Here is a 17,019-nt window from a genome sequence, read left to right on the forward strand (position 1 = left end):
ACACTTTTTATTTTCAACACTTTTTTATTTTCAATCCTTTTTATTTACACACTTTTTATTTCACAGATTTTTTATTTTCACATTTTATTTACCGCACTTTTTATTTTTCATGCTTTTTATTTCTACACTATTTTTTCCCACAATTTTTATTTTCCTTGCTTTTTATTTCCATTCTTTTTATTTTTCCCACTTTTTATTTTCAACCCTTTTTATGTACACACTTTTTATTTGACAGATTTTTTATTTTTCATACTTTTTATTTTCCTTGCTTTTTATTTCCATTCTTTTTTTGCACACTTTTTATTTTCAACACTTTTTTATTTTCAATCCATTTTATTTACACACTTTTTATTTCACAGATTTTTCATTTTCACACTTTATTCACCGCACTTTTTATTTTCCACGCTTTTTATTTCTACACTTTTTATTTTCCTTGCTTTTTATTTCCATTCTTTTTATTTTTCCCACTTTTTATTTTCAACCCTTTTTATGTACACACTTTTTATTTGACAGATTTTTTATTTTTCATACTTTTTATTTTCCTTGCTTTTTATTTCCATTCTTTTTTTTTACACACTTTTTATTTTCAACACTTTTTTATTTTCAATCATTTTTATTTACAAACTTTTTATTTCACAAATTTTTTATTTTCACATTTTATTTACCGCACTTTTTATTTTCCATGCTTTTTATTTCTACACTATTTTTTCCCACAATTTTTATTTTCCTTGCTTTTTATTTCCATTCTTTTTATTTTTCCCACTTTTTATTTTCAACCCTTTTTATGTACACACTTTTTTTTTGTCAGATTTTTTATTTTTCATACTTTTTATTTTCCTTGCTTTTTATTTCCATTCTTTTTTTGCACACTTTTTATTTTCAACACTTTTTTATTTTCAATCCTTTTTATTTACACAATTTTTATTTCACAGATTTTTCATTTTCACACTTTATTTTCCATGCTTTTTATTTCTACACTATTTTTTCCACACTTTTTATTTTCCTTACTTTTTATTTCCATTCTTTTTTTTGCACACTTTTTATTTTCAACACTTTTTTATTTTTAATCCTTTTTATTTACACACTTTTTATTTGTTTCCACATTTTTTATTTTCCGTATTATTCATGTTTTAAACTTTTTATTTTCATTTCTTTTAATTTTCCATGCTTTTTATTTACATTATTTTTCACACTTTATGTTGCACATTTTTCATTGTTCATACTTTGTATTGTCTACGATTTTTATTCTCACACTTATTATTTCCAAACTTTTGTTTTTCACACTTTTTGTTTACTACTTTTTTTATTTTCCAAAATTTTGATTTTCACACTTATTACTTCCACATTTTTTCATTACTTCCACTTTTTTACAGTTTTTAAAATATTTTCTACACTTTTTATTTGCACACTTTATTTTCCACACTTTTTATTACTATTCTTTTTATTTTTTCCACTTTTTATTTTCAACGCTTTTTATTTTCAACCCTTTTTATTTACACACTTTTTCTTTTACAGATTTTTTCTTTTCCACACTTATTTTCCTTGCTTCTTATTTCCATTCTTTTTATTTTTCACCCTTTTTATTTTCAACGCTTTTTATTTTACAGATTTTTTATTTTTCACATTTTTTATTTTCATACTTTATTTACCTCACTTTTTATTTTCCATGCTTTTTATTTCCGCACTATTTTTTTTCTACATTTTTTATTTTGCACATTTTTTAAACTTTTCGTTTCCACACTTTATTTTCATTTTTGTATATTTTCCATGCTTTTTATTTATATTCTTCTTATTTTTCACACTTTATGTTGCACATTTCTTATTTTCCACACTTTTTGTTTACTACATTTTTTATTTTTCTATTTTCTATGCTTTTTATAGCCATACTTTTTAGTTTTCGCACTTTGTATTTTTCACATTTTTGATACTTTTTATTTTTACATTTATTATTTCCATACCTCTTATTTTCATACATATTATATCCACACTTTTTATTTTCCACGCTTCTATGGTCAAAATTTCTTATTCTCTAGACTTTTTATCTTCACACATATTATTTCCGCACATTTTATTTTTCACAGTTTTTATTTCATTCTTTTTTTTACAGATTTTTTTTATTTTCTATACTTTTTATTTTCAACACTTTTTATTATCCACGCTTTTTCTTTTCACACTTATTATTTTCCACACTTTATTTTCCACATTTTTTATTTTCTAGACTTTTTATTTGAACACTATATTTTCCACAATTTTTATTTTCCTTGCTTTTTATTTCTATTCTTTTTATTTTTTACATTTTTTATTTTCAACCCTTCTTATTTACACACTTTTTATTTTACAGATTTTTTATTTTTGACACTTTTTATTTGCCTTGCTTTTTATTTCCATTCTTTTTATTTTTCAGACTTTTTATTTTCAGCCCTTTGTATTTTCAACCCTTTTTATTCACACACTTTTTATTTTACAGATTTTTTATTTTTCACATTTTTTATTTTCACACTTTATTTACCGCATTTTTTATTTTCCATGCTTTTTATTTCGATACTATTTTTTTCCACACTTCTTTTTTTCTACATTTTTTATTTTTAATATTTTTTAAACTTTTTGTTTTAATTTTTTTTATACTTTCCATGGTTTTTATTTACATTATTTTTATTTTTCCCACTTTATGTTGCACATTTTTTATTTCCCACACTTTGTATTGTCTGCACTTTTTATTCTCACACTTATTATATCCAAACTTTTCATTTTCCACACTTTTTGTTTACTAAATTTTTTATTTTCTAAAATGTTGTATATTCACACTTATTACTCCCACATTTTTTATATGCTTTTTATAGCCATGCTTTTAACTGTTTGAACTTTGTATTTTCCACATTTTTGATACTTTTTATTCTTACACTTATTATTTCCATACTTCTTATTTTCACACTTATTATATACGCACTTTTTATTTTCCACGCTTCTACGGTCGAAATTTCTTATTTTCTTTTTATTATTACCAATTCGCAAGAAAAAGAACGTTTATAAATAATATTCACCAAACATTTTTTTAAAGGAATATATTTTTTTAAATTTAAAATCATATTCAATGTTGAATGATCAATTTAATGTATAGAATTCCTGAAAGTAAAACCCAAAATCCATCGACAAAATTTGGCAAACTGTTATAAAAATGCTCCTATTCTGATTTAAAAAAAAATCATCTTTAAAAAAAATTCTTACCTTCATAAAGGTGCTGTGTGACTACGGAGAAACGTTGACTAATATTATTTATAAATGTTCTTTTATTGTAGTTTGATAAAAATAAAAAAAATAAAAGACGAAAGAAATAAAAAAATAGAGGAGGAAGGGGATTTGGTTGGTGGCCTTCTCATTTTTTAATTTTGTCCATTTTTTTACGCAATTCTTTTCAAAAAGAAGATCTTTTTTGAACCCTCAAACGGTACCCTCCTCTCTGGCACCCACTAAAGGTAAAGTACACTAGTGCGAATCTGGCTTTTGCATTTTCAACTTCGAATATGAAAAAGAAGATTGAGACTAGAAAAATGTTAAACACATGTTTTTTGTGTGAAATTTCCTGCTAAATCTAATTGTTTTCTGGAAATTTGGACAATCATTAATTTTCCGCATGATAATTAGTTATAAGTAAAGCAACGTTTTTGAAAAATAAGGAACAAATAATCACGAAAAAATATTGTTTATGTCGAGAATGTGAATCTAGTATTTTTCCCGGTAGGTCGAAGTAGGGGTATTTTCAAATGCATGATTTACAGTTATGACGGAAGGGAAATGAAAGTAATGCAACCATTACATGAAAATATTTTTATTTAGAATTTCTCTCGAATTTTTTTTAACAAGAAATGCCTACTACTCGCGACATTTTTGGCATTCGGTGACACATTGATTCTTACTACTTCACGCTCTATTCAACTTCATTCCCATGAATCTGATGGAAAAAGTCACATTTTTGTAAAATTTATTAAAAATTATCATGAATAATCGATAATCAGCAAATAAATGTACATAAACATACTTGCATTCAACAAACGAAAGAAACTCCTTTACTTGAGAACAATATTTAGAAATTGCAGCTCGCAGCACTTTACCACACGTAAAAAGTACACAGGTGCTGATTCGCACCAATTCGATTTTCTCGTCCTATCTTGGAGAGATCAACGAAACTGGAACTAACCGAACTTGGGCGTGAAACCTTAGGGTTCGGACATATTTGTCGTGGTGAGGATTACCCTGTAAGGCTGTCTATGATCAAATGCTACCAACTTTTCATAAACGACGGTGCGAATTCGCACTAGTGTACTGCTTGAGGGTCATAGGAAGAGTTTTTAAAAATTACAATAGGAACATTTTATAATGGTTTTTCATATTTATTCGTTGGATTCTTGGTTTTATTTTCAGGAATCCTATAGAATAATTTCTTCATTATTTTTTTTCAGCTTATAAAGCGGATGGTTCAGTCAGGGAACCAAAAACACCAAGCTCTCCAATCGAGGCTTCAGATTATCTTGACATAGAGGATATAAAAAAAGCTCACAGTTACGCAAATTTCAATCCAACTTCATCGATATTAGCTCCCCTTCCCCCTCCACCTCCACCCCCGGGAATGTGCATCCCTTTCGAATACATGAACATTACACCATCAGCACCTTCCACCCCATCGACACCCCCCATAAATTTAGAGAAATTGATTGAATATAAAGTTTCCAAAGATTCTCATCCTGAAACTGACCTCAAAATGCCCAGCAAAAGCAATGAAATTGAACTATCAAAAGAAAAGAATTTAGAAAAGAAGGAAGATTCCAAGACTCCAAGTGAAGGGGAAACGATTTCTGAATCTCAGAAAGTTAAGGAGGACTCCTTAAATCTTGAGAGTTTGAAAAATTCTGTGATGGAAATGGAATCTCAATTAAATGGAAGTATTCAGAAAGAGAAGGATGATGATAAGGAAAAATTGAATAAGGAAATTTCTCCGGATGTGGTTGATGGAGCTTGTGGGGCAGATGTTACAGATTCGAGTGTCCATGATTATATGAATCTTGGACCATCGAGCGAAGGCGTCCAAATTGTGGGGATGATTCCAAAAAAACTTGCTCCACCTGTCCCTCCAAGATGTGAGTAAATTAGACTAAATTACGTTAATTTCATTATTATGGTGAAAAATCGCAACTATTTGGTTGAAAATTTTTTTTTTTTTTGGTTGAGGATTCAAAATATTTTTTTGAAAATTCATATTTTTTGGTTGAATTCAACTATTTTTTGTATAAAATTAAAAAACTTTTAAAATTAAAAAACTTATTTCGTTGAGAATTCATCTTTTTGGTGAAATATATTTAAATATTGAGAATTTGAATTAAGTGGGAGAATATTTAATCTTCATGGTTGAAAATTCCTTTAAAAATTTGGTTGAAAATTAATTAACTTTTTAAAAAAAAATCATCTAATTTAGTAGAAAAATCATATGTTTTTTTTTTAATGATACCATTTCGTGGAAAATTTACTTTAATTTCATTAAAAATTATTTTTTTTACGAAAAATTTAACTATTCTATTTTTAGTTGAAAATTTACCTGTTTTAGATGAAAACTCAACTATTTGTTGAAAATCCGAAACTTGATCTTTTAGTTAAAAAATTAATTTTTTTGGTTAAAAATTTGAATAAATTTTTTATTTATTATAGTAAATTTATCTTTTTGCTTGAAAATTCATTTATTTGGATGAAAATTAAGTTTTTCGTAGTTAAAGATTCATCCTCTTAGTTGTATATTCACTTCAAATATTGAATTTTTTGTTGAAAATTTACCTTTTTTGATATGAATGAAATTTTTTCATTAAAAAATGTTCTGTTTTGTAGAAAATTTACCTATTCTATATTTTTAAAGAGTTAATTTCTTTGGTTGAAAAAAAAAATCTTTCGTTAAAAATTCGGGTTTTTTTTATAGAAAATACATCTTTTGGGTTGAAGATTTCACTATTTGGTAAAAAATATCCATATTTTTGGTTGAAAATTGACCACTGTGATAAAAAATTAATTAATTATTTATAAATGAATACTTTTGCAGAAAACTAGCTTTTTGTTGTTTAAAATTTACTTTTTCAAAGGCAAATTGCACTGTATCTTTTTTGTTAGAAAATTTATTTTTTTTAATTTAAAATTGAGTTATTTTATTGGGATTTTTGTTTTGTTTGCAAATTGATTGTTTTACTTGAAAATGTAATTCTTCTATTTTCGGTATAAAATTTTTTTTGGATGAAAAAAACAAACTATTTTCCTATTTTTCAAGCACCACCCTGTTAAACCTTTGAATGTAAAATTGTTTTTTGATTAATTTTATTTTGCAATGTTCAATATTTAAATTTATTCTGGAGGCTTCAAAAATGTTTATTTACAAATCCTTAAAATTGAGTAAAAAAAATTATGAAATTAAATTTTTAAAAGTCCGGATTTCTTTAATTTTTCACGTTTCGGGGTATAATTTTTTATATTCGCTAGGAGTATCAGTCACGCCCTATGCGCGCGTGTTAATTTTCAATTAAAAAAAAAATAGAATATCTTACACATTTTTTATTTTTACTCTTTTTATTTTCCACACATAAATAAGGGATTTTTATGGAATTTTGAAGATTTCAAGGATGTCAACAGATTTCTGTGAAAATTATAATGATTTTGGTATTATTTTGGAAAAATTATTTTAAGCATTCAATATTTACATTTTTTAAATTAATTTTGGCGTGTTTTTTAAAAAATATAGGATAACTTTGAATGATTTCAAAAGATATTTCGAAGTTTAAAAATTTTTGAATAGAGATATTTAGAAGGTCTGAAAAGATAGAAAAATAATTTTAAGCTTGAAAAGATTTTAACAAAATTTAAAACAAATTAAAGATTTTAAAATATTTTGAACAAAAAATGTAGAAGCTTTTTCAAAATTTGAATGGTTTCAACAGAATAAACCAATTTTCTAAAGATTTATAAAAAAATTGAAAATGATTCTTTATATTGCCAAATTTATTTTACGACAATGTTTAAAAAGATTTTAAACCATTATAAACGATTTCGAAAATTGTCAAAAAAAACTCTAGAAGATTTTATTAATTATGCAGATTTTTTTCAAAATTTTAGGAAAAATTCAAATCATTTTAAAAAATATTTGGAAGTCTTTAATACATTTTTAATATAATTTAAAATATGAAAAAATATTTTTTTAACTTAAAACAAAATGTAGATTTTTAAAGTTTTCGAAATGAAATTGTTTAAGAAATTGAAAAAAAGTCTACGGATTTCTAGGAATAGTTAAACTGATTTTTTATTTTTTTAAATTACTTATAAGATAAAATTTAAAAAGGTTTTTAAAAAAATACAAAACGTTTCTAAAATTGTGAAAAAATAATCCGGTATATTTTATGATAATTTTGGAAATAATTCAAGTCAGTTCAAAAGATATTTAGGATTTCTTTTATTTTTGAAGAGACAAAAAATATTTAAAACCTTGAAAGACTTTGAAAAATGTATAAAGTATTTTTTTAAATTTATTTTAAGCTTCAAAAAATTTTTAATATCTTTCAAACTGACACAAATTTTTCGTTGAAAAAGTATATGTATTTTTTCATTTTTGTAAATTTGGGACGAAAGAAAAATGCCGAAAAATGTCATTCCAGAAACTGTAAAATTTTCAAAATTAAAAAAAACCCCCGAATTGGAAAATTCCGGAAATTTGAACAGTTGAAAAAATGGCTTTTTAGTCAATATAATTTATTTGTCAACAAATTTATAATGAAATATTTTGATCGAAATTTTTTTAAAGGTTTAATATATATTTTTTTAAATTTTTATATTAAAGTTTTTTTTAATTAATACATTTTTCGTCAATTATTGTTATTTGCAATTTAAGCGACTATTTAAAAAAACATTTAACCACCCAAAAAATTGTTTTATAATTTCGGAAATTTGTTATTTCGAGTTTTTTTCAGGGATTTAGTGTCGTGATATTTATTTTTCAGGATTTTTCAGTTCCCAAAATTGATCATAATTTTAGTTTATATTTTCATACACATTGTCTAATATATGATTTATTTTTTATTTCAGTTACCCCGGTAAAAAAGTAAGAGGATCAGTATAACCTTCCTGAGACTGCAACGTCCTGTAAATATAGAATTACTACGTTGAATCCGGAAAATCCAGAATAATTTTTAAAATAATAAAATTATTTAGCTTTTAAAATTTCGACACTTAGATTAAGTTGACGGGGTCAACCCGTTGACCAAGATTAAATACGTCAAATTGTTCTTAGAATCGCTTTAAGGACTCTACTTTTTCATGAATCATGGGGAATTTGTACATTGTTAATTTGAATTAAGGTCAATGTAAAATCTACATCTCAAATATGAAAAATAATTTTTAAACTTACTCTCCATTACATAAATTAAAGTCAATATATATTTTTTGTCTCTTAAATTAGGCATTAAAATAAATAAAAATATTGATACATGAATTTCTAGTAAATCATGAAATTTAATAGAATTATCCGTAATTTTCATGCATCACATTTAAATAAAAAATTGTATATTCATCAGAATTAATCAAGTAAATTAGTATTTATATAAAATATTATAGAAACGCTACATTAGAAAAATGGGAGCACATTAAATACATAAAATAGAGTTAATTAGAAAATTATTTTATTTAGAAATATTTTTAGCATACGATTTAGTTTGTGCCATATTTAGTTTATCTCGATATAAAATACGATCATTTATAAAAAAAGAATTTATATCAAAAAATCTCATATAAAAACTGCAAAATGAATAGCAATGTTTTCACGAAATTATATATTACAACAATTATTTTTGTAAATAATTTATTAAAATTTTATCAAATATTTTTATTTAAAAAAACTTTAAATGAAAATAGTCAAAATATTTTAGACAAAATTTCATTATTATAAATTTGCGTATGTTTTTGATTTAATTAATCTTCTTTTCAAACTATATATTACTTGTTAAAAATATTAAATTTTAGCATTAGTAAATGATCGTTTTTTTTTTCTATAAGATAAACTTGAACGGAAGTTCAAAGAGATATACAATGCTAGCGAGCACCAAATCAAACTTTCAGATTTTGGCAATGTTGCCAAACGTTGTACATAAATTTTTCTTCTTTTTTCTCTATTTTTCATTTTTTCTGTCGTATTAATTTGTTATTTCTCCTTAAAATAATTATGATGTAGGGATAAATAATTAAAATTAGGTAATAAAAATCTGAGAGACTGCAATTTTCTTTGGAATTTCCAAACGCGAAACGGTAGCCTTCGATTTTACGTAACAATTTACTATTATTGGGAAATGCTCGAAAAAGAAAATATTTTAAATAGAAAGTTCCAAAATTATAAAATTTCTCAGTAATAAAATTTCCGAATTATAAAATATCTGAACTCGAAATCGTTTTCAAAAATTATTTTTTGAATTTAAAATAAGAATAAATGATAGATTTATATATTTCTGGATGAAAAATTTGGTTTGAAATAGCTCATAGTTTAAAAAAAAAATGTTCTCGACAATCGAATTTCTAATTTTTAAATATAATAATAATTATTATTATAATAGAAAGAAATTTAGGTTCGGAGAAAATTTAGCGAGAATTCTTTTTGGTTCGAGGTGCACACTTTACATCTTTATACCATTTTTATGCAATCATTATTGTTATTTAAAATTCAAATAATAATTTTTTTAAAGTTTAAACATTAAAAAATTCTTAGATAAAAATATTTGACTAATTTATTTTCAATGAATAAATAATATTGATTAAAAACAATTTTCTTAACTGTATAAATTTGAAAATTTTCTGGTTTGAATATTTTATAATTCGACCATTTTCGGGAATTTTCTGATTCAGAAATTTTTTAGCCTTTCCTCTTCTCCATTGAAATTTTTTTTTCATTATTGTGATTTTAAATTCAAACAAATTTTTGTTGGCAATATTTTTATCCGAGTATTTTCCAATTCTTTACTGCTATAAATTTTTAGGAAATTTTATTATTCGAGAATTTTCCAAGTGGGGATTTTGATGTTTTGGGAATTTTAATTTCGAATTTTTCTGGGAATTTTATTTATTTTTTTTATTTTTCAGTCTTAATCAAAACCCCGCCAATTTATATTTATACAGAATTTAAAAATTCTTGAATAATTAAAATCGCACTAGAAAATTTTCCAATTATAAAATATCCAAACTAAAAAATTTCCGAATTTAAGCAATTAAAAAAAAAGCAAAATAATGAAATTTTTTATTCATTTAAAAAAATTGTTTCAATGTAAAATTAAAATAATTGAAAAAAACCTCAAGGCCTCAAAAAAAACTAATAGTAGTTTTCTCCCCTAATTATTGTTCTTTTAATGAAAATCTTGTTCTTGTATTGTTCTGTTGCTTTGAGAATTATTTCGTCGCAGTTATTGTTATTTAAAATACAGACAATAATTTTTTTAAATATATAGAAGATTCAAAAATATTTTGTTTTCGGAATATTTAATTATTGTATTTTTAATGAATAAATATGGCTTATTTAAGAAAGATTCTTCTAATTGTTTAAATTCGATAATTTTCTGTGTTTGGAAATATTTCAGTATCGGATATTTTATAATTAGAAAATTTTCGAGAGCTTTATAATTCAGAAATGTTTTAATTCTGAATTTTTTAGCCGTTGCTCTTCTTCATTGAGAATTTTTTTTCATTATTTTGATCTTAAATTCAAACAATGATTTTTAAAAGATACATCGAAAGTCAAACAAAAAATTTATTTTATTTTAATTAATAAATATGATTGATCACAAAATAATTTTTTTATTTGTTTAAATTTGATACTTTTCTAGTATCCATTTTTGTATTCGAGAATTTTCTGATTCTTTACTGTTGTAAATTTTTGAGGGAGTTTTATTATTCGAGAATTTTCCAAGTGGGGATTTTTCATGTTTTGAGAATTTTCTATTTCGAATTTTTTTGGGGAATTTTATTTTTTGGGATTTTTCAGTCGTCCGAATAAAATTCCGAACAAATTATATTATTATGTAATTCGAAAATTTGCGAATAATAAAATTCCCGCCAATTTATATTCACACATAATTTGAAGATTCCTGAATAATTAAAATCGAAACAGAAAATTTTCAAAATTATGAAATATCCGAACTAAAAAATTCCGGCATTATAAAATTTCCGAATTTAAACAATAAAAAATTTTTTTAATCAATATTATTTATTGCGGGATGACTGAAAAATCCCGAAAAATAAAATTCCCGACACTGTGAAATTCTCGAATAGTAAAATTACCGAAAAATAAAAATATCGAATTGGAAAATTTCCGAATATTAAAATTCGCTAATAATAAAATTTCCGGAAAATAAAAATACCAGATTGGAAAATTGCCGAATAATAAAATTCTCGAATAATAAAAACCCATAATTATAAAATTCCCGAAATAAAAAATTCCCGCCAGTCAATAATATTATCGAATTGGAAAATTCCCGAATTATAAAATTCCCTTAAAAAATTGGCGAATTATAAAATATCCGAATTAAAACATTTCTAAATTATAAAATTCCCAAAATTAAACATGAAAAATAACTTGTAAAAATAATATTTCAAAATTATATTTGTTATTGATAAAACTTATTTATAAAAAATTGTAATATTTTACTTTCGGGAATTTTTTAATTTGGATATTTTATAATTCGGAAATTTTCTGTCAGGAATTTTCCAACTCGGTAATATTATTAACTGCCGGGAATTTTATTATTCGGGAATTTTCAAATTTGGGAATATTTTTATTCGAGAATTTTATTATTCGGGAATTTTCCCATTCTTTTTATTTTTCGGCAAGTTTATTAAAGAATTTTAATATTAGAGAATTTGCCAATTCGGTGTTTTTATTTTTCGCCAATTTTATTATTCGCGAATTTTATATCATCGGGAATTTTATTTTTCGAGATTTTTCAGTCGCCCCTTTATTGCAAGCAAAATAATGAAATATTTTCTTAAATTTTCAATGTAGTTAACAAAATTATTGTTTGAATTTAAAATTAAAATAATTTTTAAAAAACCTCGACGCTATGTTGATAAAAAATCTTAATAGTAGTTTTCCCCCCTTATTATTCTTCCAAAAAACAATTTGAAAAAAAATATTTTCAAGATTCAAATATATTTTGTTTTCGAAATAATTAATTATTTTATTTTTGATGAATAAATATGGCTTAATAAAAAAAGATTTTTTTTTAATTGCCTAAATCCTATAATTTTCTGTTTTTGGAAATATTTCAGTATCGGATATTTTATAATTCGGCAATTTTTTGTCGAAAATTTTATCTTCCGGATATTTGTTTTTCGGGATTTTTCAATCCAAAGTTTCGACATTGGTTCAAAGTAGTCTTAAAATATTTATATAATTTTATGATAATATATCTATATGTACCTAATATTTCCTATATATGAATTATGAAATATATCTTAGAAAAGCGTCTTTTTAATTGTTAAACTCGAAACTTTTTATGTTTATTCGAATTAGGCTAAAATATCTTCGTTTTGATTGTTCATATAGCGTATGAATGTTTATAATTATGTACCTACATGCATTTATTAGCACCTAATTTTTAATGATTTATTTTTAACGGTTTATTTTTAACGATTTATTTTTAACGATTTATTTTTAATGGTTTATTTTTAACGATTTATTTTTAACTTTATCACAATATAGTCTTATTATAATTTTTATTGCGTAAATGAATTATTTATGAAGTACCAAATAAATTCAAAAATTTTAATGTAAATTGATTGAGTTCAATCTTTTTGTCTTATATTACAAAAACGACTTTTTATGCGTCAGGATCTCATTATTCCAAAATTCTAAATGTTTAGATTATACCTTTTACTATAATAAATTTGATTTAAAAAAAAATCTACTGACCTAATTATTAGTACGTTAATTATAAATAGCGTGGGCGTCCGAAAGGAAGTGGGTTTTAATCTTCCTTTCGCCTTGAACTAATAGCTGATAAGTATTTGCAATCACAACTGTTTCAGTTATTATTATACTTTTTTAAAATTATATTAAGTGAGAGAAAAGCCATAAATTTTTATCCTGAAAAAATATTTAATGCTCGTTTTTGAAAAATTTCTCGTTTTCAAAAAAAAAAAAAAAAAATGTTGATACCAGAATCACAAAAGACAGTAACAAAATTTTGTCTTATAATGATAAGAATATGTTTTATAAAATTACAGGGATCACCACAAAAAAAAGGATATACGATAATTTTTGAACTGAAGAGGGAAAAAGTAGGGGAAATATTTATTTTTACATTTTAAGAGAAAAAACATTTTTTTTTATAACAAATAAGCGTAATCTTTAATTATTTTAATTATTTTAAGCGTAATCTTTTTAATTTTTTTTTGTTATCTTTTAAAATAAAATTTTTCAAATCCTTTGAATTTTTTTCGAATCCCGGGTTGAGTGAAAAATCTCGAAAATAAATAGCCTGACTTGAAAATTCTTGAATTATAAAATACTGAAAAATAGCAAGAAAAAAAAATAAAATTCACGGGACTGTAAATTTCCTGAAAAAAATTTGAAATAGAAAATTTCCAAAATTACAAAATTACAAAATTGCCAAAATATAAAAATCCCAAATTAGAAAATTCTCAAACAGTTAATAATATTATCGAATTAACAAAATACCCAACAGAAAATTACCAAATTATAAAATATCCGGCAATAACAAAAATAGTTTAATAATCGATATTATTCACTTATTAAATATACAACCATGAACTATTTTGATACAAGAATACATTTTTTAAATGTTTAATTCAAAAGAAAAATTTTAAAAAATTGAAATAACAATAATTTAAAAAAAAAATAAAAATGTAGTTTGATAAAGATATTTCATTATTGTTTTTTTAATAAATAAATATTATCGAATTTGAAAATTCTCGAATAATAAAATTCTTGAATTATGAAATATCCGAACTAAACGATTCCTGTTTTCCAAAAATTGTTTTCTTAATACATAACTTCTTTATTAAAAATACAATAATCTAATATTTTATCAAAGCAATTTTTTCTAATTTTTAAAGTTTTTAATAATTATTTTTTGAATAAAAAATAACAACAATTCTATAAAAATCGTATAAAAAAAATTATATGAATTAAATCAAATTTCTCATTGAATGTTCTCCGAACATAATAAAATTTTCTAAAAAAACTTTGCAGGATTCAATTGAGCGCTGATTTATCTCGAAATTCTTTTTTAATTTTGCTTAGAAATTAAAAATTCTATTTTCGAGAAAGTTGTTTGTTATTCTTTCAAAATACTATGCACATTTTCAAACTAAATTTGCCATATAAAAATATTTTTTTTCAATTATTGTTATTTTGTAATTTGATAAAAATATTCCATTATTATATGTTTAATTAATTAAATTAAAATTAAATTATATTAAATTAAAATTAAATTAAAATTAAATTAAAATTAAATTAAAATTAAATTAAAATTAATTAATTACAAACTAAATTTTATTAAATATAAACAAATTTATAATAACATGTTTTTAAATATTTCTAAACATTTCTAAACATTTTTAACAACCCTAATAATTTATGAATTTATTAATTCTAGGTATTACGATAAGTTTGAAAAACTCTTATTTTCCTAATTTTCATATTTTCTTGAAATATTTTCTATAATATGGATCAACCAAAAATGTTTATTTTTCACGCGCTTTTGGCTTCAAGTTGTCTAATATACCCAATTCAAAAACTGTGTAAAAATATTGCAATTACGCTTTTTTACCTGCATATCTTTATATAAAATAAAACTTTTTGAAAACTTTGTTATTTATTTTTAAAGTTTTTATTGAGTTTTAATTAAGAAAAAAAAACAAATTTGTATTTCATTGAAAAGAATATATTGTTTTAATTTGAGCACATTTTACACCATTTGATCCACCTGTAAATGATTTTAAAACTAGGTAATAATTTTTATAATGATAGTGATTATTCAAATTTCAAATAAAGAATCTTCCATGTGAACAGAGAGAACATCGTACTTTATTATAAATAATTCCAACAATATTTTTCTTTGTTTAGATTAAAAAATATATATTTAACCTTTAAAGTTTCATTAAAATCTTAAACAGATTATTTCTAAATTAATCATATTTAAAAACATTAAAATAATTATATTAAATAATTCTGTAAGTTAAAAAACTTTAATTATTCGCGGTGGCTTATTCTAGTTTTGAGTATAATAATTTTTTAGATGTAAAACAATTTATTGTATTTTCGAATATCTTATAATTAGAAAGAAAAGAGAAAATAGAGAAGTTTTGCAAAAACAGAAAAAAGGGTAATTTAAAAAAGGAGAAACGCAATGGAATATAGGCGAAAGATTTTTTTTCAGATTTCAAAAAAATGTCAAAAGACTAAAACACTAAAATATTTTCCCCTTGGAAAAAAAGATATTCTTAAAAGTCAAAAACTAATATATAAAAAGGGAAAATATTTGCAATTTCAGCCAGTGGGCTAAGAGAATATTTTACTTCTTTCTTTTTTAGCAATCAGGAATAATAAAATTCAAGCGTTTTTTTTACTGGAGCTATTGGAATTTTTTTTGTCAGAATAAGAAATATCTGATTCTAAATTTTAGTAAGAGATAACTGAGCTGGTTCTGAAAAAGTAAATAAAAAAGAACTTGCTAAAAAAAATTCCATTCAAATTTATGGATTAAAGAACTGGAAATTTTCCGATTCCTCATAAAATTTAATTTGTGCAAGGATTGAGGCAATAACAATTTACATGGAAATTTTAAAAGCAGAAAGTTTGTTTTTCATTAATTCACTTTTTCTACTTGAAGTTATTGTATCCTTTTTTATATACGGAAACATATTTTAGATATGTAAAAATTGGTTAAAATTTTTAAAAAAAGCTGCCATTTTTACTATTTATAATTGGAGAATTTTTTAATTCAAATCTATAAAATTTAATGAATTTCAATTAACAATGTTCAAAATTGAAATATTTCTTCGTTTTTTAATATATCTCTTCCAAAAAGGCGTTAAAAATACATCATTTTCTATTATGCAGATTAAATATTGCAGAATCTGCAATTTAAAATACTAAAAATTAAACAATTTTAAATTGCAAATCGCGGAAATGGAAGAATTTTAAATAATTGTACACTTACAAAATTAAACTATACAAAAAAACGTTCAAAATTACATGTCTTTAAAATATAATCCTTGAAAATTGAAAAATTTTCAGCTATAACTTTTCAAAATTGCTGAACTTTAATTTTTAAACTTTAAAATTAAAGAATATTTGATTCAAAATTTCTTTAATTTGGAAGATTTATAATTGAAACTTTGTATTTGATTAAAATCATCCAAATCTAAGAAGTTTTATTTTTATATCTTAAAAATTGATTTATTTGCAATTTTATATTGTAAAAATTTAGGATTTTCAATTGTAAATCTTCAAAATTATAGAGCTTTGAATTGTAAATTTTTTTAATTGAAGAACTCTTAATTATAAAAAGTTAGAATAAAAAATTATACTTCAAATTCTTTTAAATTCAAATTATAAAAATGATTAATTTTGACAATTTTCGATTACAAAATGATATTTTAAATGATATTTTACAATAAAATTTTTTTTTAATGCTGATGATTAAATTTTTTCAATTTCAAAGATTTATAATTAAAAACTTTAAATCTTTAAAATCATCAAAATTCTTAATTTATATATAATTAAAATTGAAGTCTTCAATAATTGTAACTCTTCAAATTCAAGAATTTTGTATTTCTGTAATTTTTATGACTGATATTGGAAATTTCTTCAATTTGAAAGTTTTTAAATTTAAAACTTCACTTTTTTTCCTCAAAATCACAAAAATTTATTAATTTTTATTTACAAATATTTACAATTAAAGAGTTTTCAATTGTAAAAATCTTAAAAATTAAATAATT

General features: G+C 22.7%; 1 protein-coding gene across 2 annotated transcripts in view; it reads left to right on the plus strand.

The window, feature by feature from the left end:
- The window catches only part of LOC117182201 (phosphoinositide 3-kinase adapter protein 1), a 187,806-nt gene extending 179,361 nt beyond the window's left edge, over positions 1–8,445 (plus strand). For both annotated transcript variants that reach the window (XM_033375263.1, XM_033375264.1), the window contains 2 exons: positions 4,458–5,132; positions 8,104–8,445. In XM_033375263.1, coding sequence (XP_033231154.1) covers positions 4,458–5,132; positions 8,104–8,123 — 695 coding nt within the window. In that variant the 3' untranslated portion in view covers positions 8,124–8,445. The remainder of the gene's footprint in view (positions 1–4,457; positions 5,133–8,103) is intronic.
- The last annotated feature ends 8,574 nt before the right edge of the window (positions 8,446–17,019 follow it).

The sequence above is a fragment of the Belonocnema kinseyi genome, chromosome 10 (assembly GCF_010883055.1).
Source record: "Belonocnema kinseyi isolate 2016_QV_RU_SX_M_011 chromosome 10, B_treatae_v1, whole genome shotgun sequence".
In the NCBI taxonomy this organism is placed as follows: Eukaryota; Metazoa; Arthropoda; class Insecta; order Hymenoptera; family Cynipidae; genus Belonocnema; species Belonocnema kinseyi.